Genomic DNA, 18060 nt, shown 5'->3' with positions numbered 1-18060 from the left:
AAGTGAGGTTCTTACCCACGAAAGCTTATGCTCCCAATACTTCTGTTAGTCTTAAAGGTGCCACAGGACCCTCTGTTGCTTTTTACAGATTCAGACTAACACGGCTACCCCTCTGATACTAAATACCAGTGTATTACACTGGAAGTTTACCTCCTAGTAGTATTTTTAATTTATTGTTTTTGTGAGGCTCTAATTTAATTCCTTATTTGTTTTTTAATAATTGTTTGAGGATAATTATGATGCCTAGTGGCATTTTAAATCACTTGTTTATTTTTTAATTTCCTTGTTTGTTTTTGACACTCCTTTGATAAGTTTCTGTCACAAGACAAATCTGAGAAAGAAAGACTCTGAAAACCAGAAACTTCTGTTGAAAGGAATGATGCCAGCTACTTGTGTGAATGGGAATTCTGGTGGTTTTCAGATTTTAAGCTTGGCAGGGTAGGACCTGTGCCATTTTTATGCTTGGCAAGCAGCAAATACATTGTGGGCAACATCACAAACAATAATAATAAATAACAGCAGTGGTGCCAAAATACAATTTTGATGCCTTTCCACACAATACCAGTATTAGCAACCTCAAGAGTTTGAAAATTGAGTGAGGCTCCCAGAATCATGACATTGACTTAAAAATCATGAGCTATTTAAAATATAATATTTGGGGTTCTTTTTAACTTACTTTCTGATTTTTGAACCAGTAGGGTGCCCTTGGGTCATATTTTCATGCTTTTTCTGAACAAACAATGAAGCCTTTAAAAAAAACCAAAAAACAGAAGCAGAAATTCTCAATAAGGGAATGTCTAGAGCTAGAGGTGTGATTCCCAGCTCAAGGAGACATTGCCACTGGCTGTGACTGAGCTAGTGCACTAAAAATAGAGTATAGCTGTGGAGGTGTGAGCCCCAAGAGGGGCTAGCTGCCCCAAGTGTGTACCTAGGGTCTTGGATGGGATTGTACTCAGGGCGGCTAGCTGCTCCCACCGCTTATACCATGTAGCTACACTCTATTTTTAGTGAACTAGCTCAATTACAACTAGTGCAGGTATGTCTCCTCGAGCTGGGAATTACACATCCAACTCAGAATGTAGACATACCTATAGTCATGTGACTCCAGGAGCTGGGGCTTTAAGAAATGCAATAAAAACATTGACAGCATTCCAGTCCTTCCATCCTATTCATTTCATAGGAAGCTGAAATGATCAGAAAACTCTTCTTATTCTTAGTATTCTGTCATACAATAGGAAAATCTGTGAAAGGACAGCCTACCATTGAAATGAATTAGTGTGGCAGTCTTATTTTAGAGGATGTTTGCATTATAGCCTCAGAAACTGCAGTGATAAACACAGTATAACAATCTCTGAAGAAACAGAAAATAGCTTTACGTTGTGTTATGTGTATATCTTTGCATCTCTCAGTGGAAGGCCCTTGATTACGGAATTTATCACAAGAGCCTGAATCTGACCTACAAGGGATTTGGACTTGAGTCTGTTTCATGAGGTGGGGATTGTTTGGGGCTCATCTACATCAGGAAAATTTTCACTGATGTAGCTTCATCACTGCAACCTCCTAATGTAGACAGGCTACACCAATGTAAAACATGGCTTGTACCACTGCAACTTACTCCAGTAACTTACTAGAAGAAATCAGAAGTGCAAGGCCCATTTTCCAGAAGTGCAGCATCCCTACATTAAGAGTTTACACTAAATAGCTATATCAGTGCAATTTTCCTTAACGTCTAATGTATGCAGGCCTTTCATGTTGACAAGTGGTCTATGGGTCCATATATTTTAAAATATTGTGTGTTGAAAGGGCTATTCTTGGGTTGAGTTATGATGTTGAGCACCAAGTAATTTTAGCTGGCCCTAAAACTCACCCAGGATGTGTTGTTGTTAAGATTTGCATATTTTAGTGTAATGTGTTAATCTACTGATGAGTTTCTTTGTCTCTCCTCTGATCTGTGCACATCCACACAGTGCCAATACTGGAAGAAGGCAAATGATCCAAACTGTGACAATGAGAGATACACATTGTACATGGAATGGGCCAGGTTTTTACGGTTTTACAAGGAGCAGCCTTTGGATCTCATTAGGTAAGATATGGGCTGTGAAGTGTTCATTGCACTTGGCCACATTTCACTGGTTTTCACTGCATTCATTTGTGATTTATTCCTCCTGGGGATTTTTTATTCCTTTCTAATGTTTGAGGAAAAACAGGTGCCTAAACAGGCACATGTGCTGAGAGTACAGTGTATGTTTTATTAGAGACGGCAAAACTCTACCTCAGATCCAAAGCCATTCAAGCCAGCCAAATGTAGAAGGGCCAGTTTTCCAGATCTGCTTCAGATGCAGAAAAAAAATTATGAGGAGTATCAGGTATTTTGTAAAATCAGTTGATCTCTTTCACCGCTTAAAGTAGAAATGTTTCAAGAACAGTCAATGAGATTTTGGCACATTGAATCTGAACTTGAAACTTAACTCTAAGTAAGCCTAAAACCCAGCATAAACCTGCCTGAGATTCAATCAATGTCCCCTTAGTCCATTAGTTCCTTTAGTAACACACCTTGTTGCCTGTGTTATGATAAATATCCAGTTCTTTTAAAATGATCCATTTGGAGCCATTATGAACCATTAAATTTTATACTCTGCTATCCCCTTTTGGTGCATAACACAGGTAAATCTGTATTTTCATTGAGAGTGGGGGAAAGAGTTCCTTAAGCAAGGTATTCCTTGAAGGGAAAGCAAGGGGTAGCTTCATCTGTTCCCTAAATAAGGTCCATGTGTTGTGCTTGTTCATTGTAGCTCTCATTTATGGGCTAGATTCAGATCTCATTTATACAGCATAAATCATTGGATTTACTATTTGGTGGGGTCAAACGTTGGCCCATTGTCTTTAGTTTTGCTTGGGTCTTGCTAGTTTTGCCTTTTGAGATTTGCAGTCTTTGTGTGTTTGCCTATCCAATTGTATTCTTTGTGTGCAGGAAGTACTATGGAGAGAAGATTGGAATCTATTTTGCCTGGCTGGGTTTCTACACAGAAATGCTGTTCTTTGCAGCAGTGGTTGGCTTAATCTGTTTTCTCTATGGTTTGTTTACAATGGATGAAAATATGAGCAGGTGAGTGTAACTGCCAAAATTACATTGAAAGAGATATCTTTACCTTGTTTGTTAAAAAGCAGGATTATAGGTTTAAAATGTCTAGTTGTATACTATCAGAGGGGTAGCCGTATTAGTCTGGATCTGTAAAAAGCAACAAAGAGTCCTGTGGCACCTTATAGACTAACAGATGTATTGGAGCATAAGCTTGCGTCTGACGAAGTGGGTATTCACTCACGAAAGCTTATGCTCCAATACACCTGTTAGTCTATAAGGTGCCACAGGACTCTTTGTTGCTAGCTGTATACTGTGTTTTTAGGGCATCGCATTTTCATAACTGCTTATGTTCAGTATTTTTTGTATATGTAGAAGTCCTAATTTGTACTAACATTTACCAAAAAAAAAAATTACAAGTAGGAATTATTCTGAAAATACAAAGCCAACTAAAGAATGTAGTTTTGCTCATTATAGAAAAGCAGCAAACATAAAATGTTTTTAAGCAGAGGGGGAAATTCTGCTCTGTTACACCCAGACAACCACCAGTCGCTTAAATGGGGTTGCACAAATAGAGCACAACTGTCCACTATACAGTAAAATCTAACATATAGTTGGAAGTTGAAATTTTTGTTTTAATTTGGCAAAGGGTTTTCTCTCTGCTCGTATCCGGGCAACGCTGTGGCCGGTAGGGTCCTCAGGATACTGCCGTTTCTGCCCGTTTAAGCTTCTCTCCCATTAAGATTGTTTATGTATCACTGTTCATTGTTGCCTTAGACCCTCCAGTTTTGATCCATCTTGTAGAGAAAGCTATTTGCCTCCTTCAGAGGGCCAACAATGGTGAATAATTACCAAAAATGTCCAGGAGCAATACAGAGAACATCCCGCATCAGAGATGAGCCAGGCTTCACGTGTAGTGGACATTCGAAGTTTGTTTTGGTCTCTGACGTGTGTAGCTAAAAAGTACATTCAGGAATGCGTACCTCTGTGCCCTGTTCTGCTGAATTATGCCAGTATGAAACTTGTGTTATATTCATAATATCCTATATTCTTCCTGAAAGATCCCTATGCACATTCAGACTTAAATGGTCATTAAAAAGTATACACACAGGTCACTTCACCTAGTCCTGCAATACAGCTGCTTATGATTAAAAAATGGAAGCTGCTTAACATCATACAGCAACACTACACAACAATATAGAACAGGAAGTAAAAAGAAGAAGCAAGTTGAAATTACAAAAAAGTGCTATGAGATCTTTAGTGACCAGATTAGAAAGAACCTTTGTTTATATCTCATCTGAAAGACTGTACATCCAGCACAGTGCCTCCCAAACAGAATGCTGAAATACTGATTCAGTACTGACACAGAGAGAAGCATGGCACCAAGTGAATCACCAACTCCATCTCCAGGAGCAACTGGGTTTTTCCTCAAGGTTTCTCTGACCCTGCTACAGTTGTATCAGTGTATGTAATCTTGACACATCATCAGCAAAGCTAAAAACCCATAAGTTTGAATGAGTGAAGCTTTGATCTTTTTCCAAAAGAAATGTCATATTGAGCTTCTGAAGAAAATGTAAAACCATCTTCTTCTCCTCAGCACAGAAATCTGTGCCCCTGCGATTGGAGGAGAGATCATCATGTGTCCTCTTTGTGATGAGAAGTGTGAGTACTGGAAGCTAAACACCACATGTGAATCCTCAAAGGTCTGTATCCAACTCTGCAATTATTTGTCATGTTCTGCTTTATTTAAAACTGTTCTGTCACTGAATTGTCCTGTCCCTGTGTGTTTCTGTTACAGTACTCCCATTTGTTTGATAACGTGGCAACACTTTTTTTTGCAATTTTCATGGGCATATGGGGTGAGTACATTTGATAACAAAGTTTTTAAATAAAGCAATGGGGAGATCTTGACTAAACCTTTCAGGGACATTGGGAAAGCCATTTTGTTTTGCCTTAAATCTAGAAATATTTACCCCATCAAAGAATAAAAATAATTTAAAGTTGTGGAGGAATTGCTCTTTACAGAAAACATAACCTAGTACCTTAAACAACCTACACACCTGGTGCAATGCAATTAAAAGACTGTGTTTTTGCAGAATTGTTTATCTGCAGGTCACTCCTAATGTTACAATTATTATTTTCTTTTAACAACCTAATTTGTAGTGAACACATTGCTAGTTTCTTCCCTACATGACAACAGGTTTTATACAGTTGTAAGCAATTCAGACTGTGTTCTCTCTTTTCTCCTGATCCTTGCAATAAAGTTTCTCTTTCTGACCCTATGAAGCAAATTTCTTCTACTTCTGATTGATGGCTGCCACAAGCAGAAAGTAATACATAGGCTCAAATAATGCATTATTATAGGTAGCCTTAGGACCAGGACCCGTACATTGTCCCTCTTTTGCACCAGGGAAATCAGACAACGAGTGTATTTTGAAGATGCAGAAGGCAGATGTATTTAACTGAGTTGTCTTCTCTGTGATGAGACTTCCTGTAAGCATGTATTTGTCATTGTTTTATTCATACCATTTAACATATCCATTTTAGATACAAAATTCTATTGACTTTAATGCTTGTTCTTTTGTTAAATTTCATATGCATCTTTGTAAATGTCTGTGAGAGCATGCTTCTTATTATTTCCTATTCTTTACCTTAATTAATGAAGAACCTTCTTTCCCGTTTGGGTGACTAAAGCATGAAAGAATGTATCAAATGTCTTAGCCCACCAGAAATAACCATATTACAGAGTTTCCATTATCCCACAAAGGTCTGTCTATCATATGTCTATTTACCATCTTAGCATCTAGGCACCATCTTTTGCACTGGGATCTTTCAGGAAATTTCAGAATGAATAGATTTTGTAAGCCTGGGGTCTTCAAGATCTTTCTTACTTTTAAACACTGTCCCTTGAATGGCATAAATAAGTTTATATTTCCAGAATGCTCTACCAAGGCTTATAGAGCACCACAACATAAACTCTTTCTTGTGTATGTTCAACCCACAAACTCTTACCAACTCAGATACAGACATTTCAGGTTACCAGAGGTTTGCAGTATTTTAGATCAGTTTATAGAGGGCTTTTTGAAGCTTTTTAGATGCCTCGTCATTTTTATATAAATATACACACACGCCTCTACACCCTGCTATTTCAAAAAAGAAAGTTCTTAAGCCAAGGTCTCCCTTGACTTTCTGAGAAACATCAAAAGCTCAGTATCTTCAAAATTCCATCTTATCAAAATAACCCTCAAAAGAGCATCGCGCTTCATGAAAAACTTTGGAAAGCATTCTACTGAAAAACAGTTCAGCTTATCTATAATAAAGATGTTTCCATAATGGATTCTTGTACCCAACGGCCTAGGTTGAAATATCCCAGCTTATTTGTTAGTACTGTGTGGCAGCTTGTGTTTTAACTAATCACTGTAATAAAATGTGTGTGTCTTATCTAGTGCGGTCATGAGGGCTTGCTACTTTGTCATCTACTCTCTACTCACATTTACACTTCAATTTACCAGTAAATATATCTAATTCATATTATAGCTCTTAGCAGTGAGTTTTCTTTTGTGGCTGATATACTGAATGAACATCAGGCAAATCACATTGAGAGAAGAAGTAATAGAATAGCAATCGTGAGACACGGGAGAGAAGGGTTGTTTAATTTGGGTGGTATCTAGAACCTACCAGTCAGTTCACTTTTCATAACATGGTTTATTTGACACTTTTCACTTACAGTAACACTTTTCTTGGAGTTTTGGAAGCGGCGACAAGCTAGACTCAAATACGAATGGGATTTGGTTGATTTTGAAGAGGAACAGCAACAGCTCCAGCTGAGGCCAGAATATGAAGCCAAATGTACCCGCAAGAAAAAGAATCCAGTGACTCAGGTAATTTTTTTTAAAAAATGCTCAGCGTGAGAAGATGTCTGTTGAGTGGACACCAAAATGAACAAAACTTTATGCTAAAATTCCATACTAACTTTTTTGTAATGTGATGGTTCTATCTTAGGAACTAGTTAGCATCTAATTGCTGAGTAAAGATCTGTGACACTATGGTGGCAGTGAACCACTTGAATGAGGACAAATCAGACTTTCAGGTACTGTGCTACACGAAGCAATGAGGCACATTCTGCTGTCTGTTATACCAGGAGCAATCTGGAGTAAATCCACTCAAGTCAGTGAAATTTTCTCTCATTTACTGTGGTGTCTGACAGCTGGTTGAAAAATGGATAAGCACTCGGACATTATGGTGATGATGGTTATAGAAGAACCAAGATATATAGAGAGCGTCAAAAAGATGTTGCAAACACTTGGTGAAATTATTTTCCTTGTTTTTCATCAGAATGATTGTACATGAAATTTTTTCAACAAGCCCTATATCTGGGAGTAGAAAGTTTGGCATATAGAACTTTATAGGACTAAATTCAGTCAGCCCAGACCCCGTGCAACCTCAGTGAACACAATAGAAACACATCAGGTTTAAACTAGGGCAGAATCTGGCCCCATAACTTGTCACTTATTATTTTCCTGCAGCAGGTAGCTGCATGGTAAGTAGTCAAGTTTTCACTCTTTACGTGAATGTAATATGACAAATAGATAGATAGACATGCACACACAATGTAGCTAAGGAGAAATGACCAATCAACAGATGTTTGCTGTCTGCATGATAAGGAATGCGGCAAAGCAATGGAAAGTACTAGGCAGGGCCGGCTCTAGCTTTTTTGCTGCCCCAGGCAAAAAAGCCTCCGGGCGGAGGGCGGCGAGCCCCAGTGGGGGCTCCGCTCTCCCCCCGGCGGCCGGGGGGAGGGCGCCGGGGGGGAGGGCGGCCAGAGCGCCGGGGGCAGGGCGGCGAGCCCCAGCTGGGGCTCGGCTCTCCCCCCGGCGGCCAGAGCGCAGGGCGGCGAGCCCCAGCAGGGGCTCACTGCTCTCCCCCCGGCGGCCGGGGGGAGGGCGCGGGGGAGAGGGCGACCAGAGCGCCGGGGGGAGGGCGGCGAGCCCGGCTGTGGCCCCGCTCTCCCCGGCAGCCGGAGCGCCGCGCCGCCCCCCTCCAGGTGCCGCCCCAAGCACCAGCTTGGTTGCCTGGTGCCTGGAGCCGGCCCTGGTACTAGGTATAGAAGAGGAAAAGTCTGCTGCACAGAGATAGCAAAAGTCATACTGGCTTTTAGGTTTCCGTGCAGTAGACATTTTTGTTTACTTAAAGGAATGCTGAATACAGAAATGATATAGCACAAACTGAAGTATCCCTCCTCTCTGTTTCCAGTTGAAACAAACCTATAATTTTTCCTAATGAAAGAAAACACATTTGTTGTCTTCATTGCAGAACGGAATGGAAGACAAATAACTCCTCACACAAAAAAGATGCAGAAAAGGTGGCTAGGTGTTGTGTTTGTCCTCTGATGGCTAAACTTGCTTGTGTTAAGTGCTGGGGAAGTAAACCTTGTGGAGGCCCATGATATGAGTCTGAAGTTTAATTTGGGATGCAGTTAGATGTTATGTGCTTGTTAGTTTTTCCATTATCAAATTTTTAAGCAGGTGTTAATTTGCAGGTTTCTAGAATATATGATTGAGATTTCTTGTATTCTGGAATAGCCCCCGTCATCTTAAAATGGACTGTTTCAGTCACACTCTTTGTCCCTGGAACTATGTTTTAAGTAGTTCCTTTTCACCAGTCATGCAAATAGATACATGAAAGTAACACATTTTTCAGAGGAAACATTTCAATTTAGCCATGGCTGTTAAAACAACATACTGTTATATGAACAACATGGCCCTTCCCTTCAAGCCTCCTTACTTTTTAGGAGAAATATACATTGATCTTTTTTTCTCACTGAGAGTTTTTCTACTTATGCTAGGGCACCATTGTCATTTTTATGCCTCAGTGTGATATGCACTCCAACAGTGAAATAAATATCTCTGAAGATCACACAGCATGACTGCTTGAGCACGAGGCCATGGGTGTAGCTCTGTGGAGGTTTTGTTTTTAGATTGATCAAAAGAACATTTCAGGCAAGTAACTGTTTTTGACTACTGGATCAAACTAATTGGAAAGGAACATCTGCCTGTTTAATAATATATGTTGACCTGTGTCCCTGTCTATGCTTAGGGCTAAATACTTTCCCTTTTTGTATAGCTCCACAGTACCCACAAAGCAGCAGAACCACTGTGATTCTACTATGTAGGGAGGAAAGGCTATGGGAAAGTCACACAACTCTTGTGTCTTGCAGAGCAGTGTGCTGCAGCCTCACTGTCCATGACAAAGCATAGTGGGTTTTGGACCAGGAAGTAAGGGCATGACTAGTGGACAGTGATTGTGTACATCTACTGGCCTAAAATCCCAGTGTTGGGTTATGGAGGGTGAAGCAAACATAGATGCTTATACAGTTACATATAAGCTATAGTTGCAGCTTATCTGGAGCAGATTTGCTGGTGCCGCTAGACTCAGAAAGGATTCCATCACCCCCAAAAACATGGTGGACCCCTGTGCAAAATTGTTTATTTTGTCTTTGTACAGGAAATCAGGAGTTGGCTATCAGTGTATTTTCTTGTCTCAAACATGAAAATCGAGCATGGAGTTATAAGACAGAATAAGAAATCAATGCATAGCTGTTTTTTTTTTTTCTTTGAGCATGTATTGACATTTGCCTTTAAAACCTTAATTACCTTCTGATCCTTTTCTTTATGACAAAGAACATTTGTTATCTTTGCAGATTTTCAGAGGCTTTTGTAGCAATCCCTGTCAGTACTCAGCCATAGAAAATTATACAGGTTAGCCACACTGTAGCTTCATTTCCTTTCATTATCTAATGTGTGATACTGAAAGTGTGAAGGGACATTGGTTTCAAACAGATTAATTTTGTAAACTGAAAAAGTAATATAGATAAAGTTCACTGAATTTAGAGAGCACTGAGGCTAGCTTTGCTTCAATTGTAAAACCAATTTCTCATCACTAGCAAAGATTCAAGGTCTTTGCCCCTCACTGGATACACTGATACAGAAATTACCCATCGCGAGAAAGTAATCTTCACCTTGTTTGCTATTTCTGTTGACTTAGCATCACAATAGTCAATGGTGAAAATACTGAACTAGTTCATAACAGGTCAAATTCTTCTTTCACTGGCTTCAGTATATGTGCAAATGAAGGAGAATTTGGCCCAGAAATTTTAAGACTTGGTCACTGTACAGCATCAGTTCTTAAGTAGTAAACTAACTGTGTGTCAGATAGCCTAAAATAGTTCTGAGACAGTGATTCCTAAAAGGAAATTGTGTATCTCTTATCAGAAATACTTGCTTGAACTGCATATTATGGGCCTAAATAAATCCTTGAATATTTGTATACATATCACATTAACTTCAGTTGTTTTTATAATTCCGTTAAGGAGGAAGACTTTTATTGTATACTGTCACTGAATATAACTTATGCCAATCAAGCTGCAAGAGTGCCCAGAATTATTCATTGATAAAAGTGTGTTAAGTACATTTTAGACAGTAATATCTCTCACCCATAAAAGTACAGCACTATACACTTCAAATTCAAATTGTGTCTTGTGGACAAATTGGTCTTCTGCTGGCTAAAGAATGTTGTCATTTGTCTCGGTTATGAACAGCGCTCACATAAAATGATTGATACTATGTGATTGACGCAAAAGAAAATGCTTTTCCCAGTTACACTGAGATACGTTCACTGAATCCAGTAAAATTACTCTGCATTACACCAGGGTAACTGAGAGCAGTATTCTGTCCAGTATTGGTGGTTTTGTGTAACAGAAATAAAGTAGTGTGAAGAAAATGCCTGAGGTCCAATATCACCTTATTTCAAAACAAGCATCTACTTTGTCTCAGTAGTTATATGGTATTATTATTAGTAGTAGCAGTACTAATATTTGTATTGTGGTAGTGCCTAGAGACCCCACTCAGGGATCAGAGCCCCATTGTGGAAGGCATTGTACACAGACATAATGAGAAAACAACACTTGTCCTAGAGCAGGGGTGGGCAGACTATGGCCCGGGGGCCACATCCGGCCCTTCAGACATTTTAATCCTGCCCTCGAGCTCCCACCGGGGAGCGGGGTCCAGGGCTTGCCCTGCTCCATGTGTGCCGTGGCTCCACATGGCTCTGGAAGCAGTGGCATGTCCCCCCTCCGGCTCCTACGCATAGAGGAAGTCAGGGGCCTCCGCACGTTGCCTCCACCCCAAGCGCTGCCCCCGCAGCTCCCATTGGCCCAGGCAGCACGCAGAGCCACCTGGCCACGCTCTGGGTAGGTGCCGGAGGGGGGACATGTCGCTGCTTCTGGGAGCTGCTTGAGATAAGAGCCCTCCAGAGCCTGCACACCTGACCCCCTCCCATACTCCAACCCCCAGCCCTGATCTCCCTCCCACCCTCCGAACCCCTTGGTCCCAGCCCGGAGCACCCTCCTGCACCCCCAACCCTCCAGCCCCACCCCAGAGCCTGCACCTCCAGCTGGAGCCCCCACACCCCAACCCCCAAATTTGTGAGCATTCATGGCCCACCATACAATTTCCGTATCCAGATGTGGCCCTTGGGCCAAAAAGTTTGCCCACCCACCCCTGTCCTAGAGAGTTCCACGCTATGGAGACTATATGACTAGATGACCCTTCTTCTAACCCTATGATTTCTATACCAGCGGGATAGCTTTGTAGTGTAGATGCAGCCTATACCACAGAATGTTTCTTTCTGTAAGTGTAGGAACACCACCTCCCTGAATGAAATTATTTATGTCTGCGGAAGCTGTCTTCCATCGACAGACCTGTGTCTACACTGGGGATTTTGTTGGCATAGTGATGTCAGTCAGGGCTATGGTTTTTTCACACCCTTGATCAATGTAGCTGTGTTTTTTTCACACCCTTGACCTGTATAACTTTTTCAGTGTAGACGAGGCCTAAGTAACATAATTATCAGATTATATGTGCTGTACTAATTTCTCTGCCCTTGGTATTAGCCCTTGTTAATCCATCTGATCTGATATTTTAGGAGTTAGAAATGGTTTCTAAAAAGAGGACTTTACATGAAGATGGGAAACTGTTCTTGTGCTATATGGGAATAATCTTTTGGGTAAGATATAGCTGCATGATAGTGCAGTTAGACTGGCAACTAATAAACTTAACCATTTCTTCAACTGAAAAAAAGGATTTGAAGAAGTGGAGTAAAATGCTTTGTGGCTGTGTGGAACAACTTAGTACATCTAAGTAAACATTTATTGTAAGAAACCTTGATGTGAAAAACACTGAAAACAGTAATGAAATTTTGAAGCCAGAGCTGTATTACAACTGACCTGGAACTATAGTAGTAATTCTCTTTTGTTCTCAATATCAAACACTGTTAATTGGAGAAAGTAAACACAATCGTCCTTCAGGCACTGTGACTGATTTTGTTTAACCTATTCTTCCTGGTTATTGGCTTTATTATTGATACTGTTTATTGGCCTCTTCACTTCTGATTTCTTTGCTACCACATGCAAACCATGCAACATACATTCTTCAGAATGAAAGGGGTTAAAATGATTTTCATAGGATGTTTGCTTTCACACAGCTGTTCCAGGCATTGTGTGCTGCTTGGGGTCCAAATATGTATGTGGATTGTGAACTGTGCTGTGCTTGCTTGACTGTTGCAGGAGATGGAGCCTTATTTGCCTCTAACTAGCCAGGCTGTACGGTTCTGCATCTCAGGAACTACAGTGTTGTTCTGGGTGAGCATCTTTTTGAATCATCACTTTAACATGTATTACAATCGCTGATCTTCACTATCACGTTAACTTGTATTACAGTGTTTGTGTTAGATCTCCCAATTAATACTATCCTGCATGTTTCTTGCTGTCATGCAAAGTACACTTTAATTTATATGGAGAAGATAAAGATCGTGAAGATCTATCAGTAACTAAAGATTTGGTGAGTTTTGCTAGGTTAGGGCCAAATTTCACCTGGGCTCACACCTTAGTGTAACCCAATTATCGTTGAAAAAATCTAATACAGAAAACTGCATGGATTATCATGTTTAAAAATAAAAAGGGAAATTTTTTTTGCTAAGATCAAATGTAGTGTCAGTTTGATAGATATATAAACAGATAGTGAGTTTGCAGGGAGATGAACTACCCAGTACTATTATAATTATTATAAATTATTTGTACTACCGTACACATTGGAGCCCTAGTCATGGAGCAGAACCTTATTGTGCTAGATGCTGTACAGACACAGAACAAATAATTTAACAGGTGTTTTCCATCTCTAAGTCTATAGTCCAATGTCTTCCCACACATGTATTTTGAATAGAATTATTATACTGTCAAACTTCTATGCTGATAAAATACTTTCGGTGGATTATGTAACTAATATAACAGGGTATTTCATCTGTGTACTTTGCATTTCAGTGCTCCTGAACTCATAGCCAAAAGAACGAAAGAAAAGAAAAATAAAAAAGTTAAAGCATGACCCTATGAATTTCCATTCTTAAAGTGCATGCGTACAACTGTGTTGTAATGTAAATTTACTCTACATCTCTGTCCTTTCCTTAGATCTCTCTGATCATAGCTAGTATGATAGCTGTGATAGTGTACCGTCTTGCAGTCTATGCTGCCTTTGCCAGCATCATGGAGAATACACAAACTCTGCAACCCATCAGTGGATTACTGACCCCACAGCTGGCAACTTCAGTCACTGCATCGTGCTTGAACTTTGTCATCATCATGATACTGAATTTCTTATATGAGAAAATAGCTGTCTGGATCACTGATATGGGTAAGCAACTTGCAAGAGGACAGAATTGCCAGGGAGACATTCTGCTCTATAATGGAGTCACTAAAAGTAGAATCTATCTAGAGGGGCCTGATACTGCTTTCCTTGCTCATGCACAATTCCCATTGTGCCCAAGCCCTATAGGTTTGTGGTGAGTCTTTGTCTTGTTACTATGGCTATGCTGGACAAAGTTTAACAATTTCACTTAGTCTCCTTGTACAGTAACTCCTCATTTAACGTTGTCCCACTTAACATTGTTTCAATGTTACATCCCTGCTCAATTAGGGAATATGCTCATTTAAAGTTGTGCAGTGCTCCCTTATAATGTCATTTGGCTGCCTGCTTGTAAGATTCTGTGGAAGAGCAGCGACTTTATAAGGGAGCATTGCACAAGTTCTGCTTCTCCGCCTCCTCCCCCTCCCTCCCAGCGCTTCCCCCACCCCGGCGCTTAGGACTTTCTGGGAGGGAGGGGGAGGAGCAGGGAAGTGCTGCGTCTCCACTCCTCCCCCTCCCTCCCAGAAAATCCTAAGCACCGCTAAACAGCTGTTTGGCGGCACATAGGACTTTCTGGGAGGGAGGGGCAGGAGCGAGGAAGTGCCGTGTCTCTCTAAGCACCACCAAACAGCTGTTTACCGGCACTTAGGATTTTCTGGGAGGGAGGGGGAGGAGTGGAGACGCAGGGCTTCCCTGCTCCTCCTCCTCCCTCCCAGCACTTCGCGCTTAGGACTTTCTGGGAGGGAGGGGCAGGAACAGGGAAGCGCTGCGTCTCCGCACCTCCCCCTCCCTCCCAGAAAGTCCTAAACTTTGGGGGGGGCGGGGGAGGGCTGTGGCATGCTCTGGAGAGGAGGTGGAGTGGGGGTGGGAAGAGGCGGGCCTGGAGCATTCCTGGCAAAATCCGAGCCTGTTCTCCAGGGAAGCTGCCGCTGCTGCTGCAAAGGTGCTTCCTAGCGTCCTTGCCTGCAGCGGTCTGTGCCTGTGTGGGGTAAGCCAGGGGCACTTCCCAACCACAGTACAGTACTGTACAGTATACAGTATAATGCCTCTTGTCTGCCCCAAACAAATTTCCTTGGAATCTAACCCCCCGCATTTACATTAAATCTTATGGACAATTGGATTTGTTTAACATTGTTTCACTTAAAGTTGCATTTTTCAGGAACATAACTACAATGTTAAGTGAGGAGTTACTGTATCTGAATAGCGATTGTCATAAGTGGCTTTGTCTTGTTATGTGTGTATCTTTTTGTATAATGTCTGCACATGCTGGAATTATCCTGACACCAAGGCAACGTGTTCTGAAATCTAAATAAAATTATAATTGTGTGTAATATTAAACTCTTCAAAGCAAGATCAAGCCATCTTGGTTTAGCAGAATTTCCTTTAGAAGTCCTGAATATGAATTAACTGTGATTCTAAAAATGGAGCACTCTTTTCTACATCAAGTAGGACCAGTTAAATAAGCATGCTCCTTAACTTAATTTTATTGTGTACAATTGTCTCACCCAGATTTGTACACCTGGATCTCCCTTATGGAAAAGGAGCAGGGTGGGGAAAGCTTCCACAGTACTGGAGCCTGCAGATCCAGCATTCATACCGGGAAGGGAGTGGAGACTGAGGGCAGGAGCAGGTGGATTTAGGACTGTCTCATCTTTTTCCTCATGTCTGTGACCAGGTGGGGGTCCCTGATAGTGCATCTCCAATAGAGCCAAGCTGCCCAGGAACTGGAGGATGTTGCTGGAGGCCCATTACTGACATGGGAGTGTGTATGGTTATTTACATAATGAGGTCCTTGTAGAAATTTCCTCCGCCAGGACCCTTTGTGTGTGTTTTTCCTGGGAGGGAGCGATCCGGCTTCTTCTTATTTTTCAGCCCCTCGAAGTTGCTTTGCATTACACAGAGAATGAGTATGTTGCCAAATGTTCAGTTTTAACAAACAAACTAACTAAAAAAGTACTGTCCACTAACATGTTAGTTTCTGAAACTAAGGCTACGTCTACACTACTGGGAGGGGGTCGACCTAAGATACGCAACTTCAAGTTGCGTATTTTAGGTCGACTTACCTGGCTGTGAGGATGGTGGCGAGTCGACTGCTGCCGCTCCCCCATCGACTCCGCTTCCGCCTCTCGCTGCGGTGGAGTTCCGGAGTCGACGGCAGAGCGATCGGGGATCGATTTTATCGCGTCTACACTAGACACGATAAATCGATCCCCGATAGATCGATCGGCGGGTAGCGAAGACGTGCCCTAATACTCAAGTATTCAGATGGTCTTAATCCTGGCATCGTACTTCTAGATTTAAGGATAGGAAGGGGTCTGTCTTGGAGCATGTCAGTAACACTCTGTGGACTGGACTGTGCACTATGAGAGTTCAGCTCACTTTGCAGCTGCTTGTCTTTGTATACTCGGAGCTTACCTACTCCCTATTTGTAATGAAATTACAGTGGGAGTTCTGCCATGGGCTTCAGTGTGAGCAGAACTGGGACAAGAAAACCACATCTAGAACTGTAGTTCTGTATTGCTTACTTCTCTGGGCTAAATTTGATTATCTGGCTCTTAACTTTTATTCCCCTCTCTGTCCAATAATGGAATAATAGGCGCAAATAAACTACTAAGATAATCATTTGCATAGAAGAGAAATTGATTCCTATTTAATTTGTTTTTTCATCTTCAAATTGAATCCTGCTAAATCCCACTAATATGTGCATGAAAGCTCAAACAATCTTTTTTTTTATGTCTGCACATTAATGCGAAGGACTAATTCCTTGTCTGTGAAATACCATTGACCTCTGTAAATTAGCTCACACTGTTTTGTGATGATCAGCTAAAATCAGAAAAGATCATCGACTTCTTCACTTTTGTGTGACTACTGCCCTCTAATGTTGAGAAGAGAATCTGCACTTTGCTGGGACTTGAAGCTTTAGCGGAAGAAAGGAGTATGAAACATTGACTATATCTGTCAAGAATGTGATTTACCACCTTCATTCCTGAATTATATGTAACAATTAGGCCAAATTTTGCTCTGAGATGCACAGATTTAATTACCAGTGGCGTCAACATTTGAGGGCAAAATTTGAACCCAGATGCAAAATGTGTCACTTCAGTAGTTCTAAGACCAGAGTTCCCAAATATTTCCCTATTATGACTCCCCTGTTTTGGACTGTCCAATTACTTGTAAGCCCTTTATGGGCGCCAGAAATTATTTGTCAGGCCAAACTCACCAACATTCATGCAGGGAAGAGTAAAGTAGCCCTTTCCCGAAGCCAGCTTAGTCCAGTGTGTCTGCAGGGAGATTCGGCCCACTGCTGGCCAGCCTGAGTTCTTGTGGTTTATTTTTCTCTCCCCTCCTGCTCAGAATGGCTATTTAGCTAATGATATTTTACAGTTTATTTTACCAGTGGTGGGATTAGTGCTTTCTGCTACTGAGAAAAGCAAACATGATGGAAAAGATGGAGCAGAGTCCTCAGTAGCACCCTTGTGGTGATCACACCAGCATGTTACTTCTTTGCTTCAACTATCTTCCTGACAAGTAGGAAGCCTCCTTGCTCTCTCACCCACCTTTGGCCTTTCTTTGTGAGGTGCTGAGTACCTACAGCTCCCACTGGCTTCACTTACAGTTATGAGAGCACAGTACTTTTGAAGATCCAGCCCTATAAAACTGCAGCAAGTGATTCTCTTTCAGAACACAGGAGATCTTCTCCAGCTATGCTAGGTTTCTATTTTACTGCCAAAACGGAAACTTTCTCACCCTGCGAGGGCACAACCAACAGTTTGGGAAATGCTACTCTGAGGAATTAAGTGATGAAAGATTCCAAGGTGGAGCTGGTGACACTAGCCGATATGTGAAAAGGGGGAAATCTGATCCGATTAGCATTTCTAGAATGAGTCCCATGCCCCTCCCTGCTCAAAGAGCTGTGCTGTGCATAGAGGATGTACTGTCTGACAACAGGAATGCCAGCTGCTGACCGTAATGTGTTTTCTTGAGATGTTAGACTGCTGAAGGTGACAAACATTTATGAATCTGCATGTTTGAAATGGGATAAAGGCAATTTTAAAATTTTTATTTTGGTTTCCCAGAGATCCCAAGAACTCACCTGGAGTATGAGAACAGACTCACTATGAAGATGTTCCTGTTCCAGTTTGTCAACTACTACTCATCCTGCTTCTATGTGGCTTTCTTCAAAGGGAAATTTGTGGGATACCCTGGCACATATACATACATGTTTAGTCGCTGGAGAAATGAAGAGGT

The 18060-nt window shown here is 41.4% G+C and overlaps 1 protein-coding gene across 3 annotated transcripts in view; it reads left to right on the top strand.

The window, feature by feature from the left end:
* ANO5 (anoctamin 5) overlaps positions 1–18060 on the top strand; it is a 97810-nt gene that overhangs the window by 65789 nt on the left and 13961 nt on the right. For all 3 annotated transcript variants that reach the window (XM_024214877.3, XM_029911478.1, XM_024214875.3), the window contains 8 exons: positions 1968–2083; positions 2972–3106; positions 4677–4782; positions 4878–4938; positions 6809–6960; positions 12702–12776; positions 13599–13821; positions 17889–18058. In XM_024214877.3, coding sequence (XP_024070645.1) covers positions 1968–2083; positions 2972–3106; positions 4677–4782; positions 4878–4938; positions 6809–6960; positions 12702–12776; positions 13599–13821; positions 17889–18058 — 1038 coding nt within the window. The remainder of the gene's footprint in view (positions 1–1967; positions 2084–2971; positions 3107–4676; positions 4783–4877; positions 4939–6808; positions 6961–12701; positions 12777–13598; positions 13822–17888; positions 18059–18060) is intronic.

The sequence above is a fragment of the Terrapene carolina genome, unplaced genomic scaffold (assembly GCF_002925995.2).
Source record: "Terrapene carolina triunguis isolate 2854851 unplaced genomic scaffold, T_m_triunguis-2.0 Scaffold96, whole genome shotgun sequence".
In the NCBI taxonomy this organism is placed as follows: domain Eukaryota; kingdom Metazoa; phylum Chordata; order Testudines; family Emydidae; genus Terrapene; species Terrapene triunguis.
Note: the sequence above shows the minus strand (reverse complement) of the source record. Positions and strands in the feature narration are given on the sequence as shown.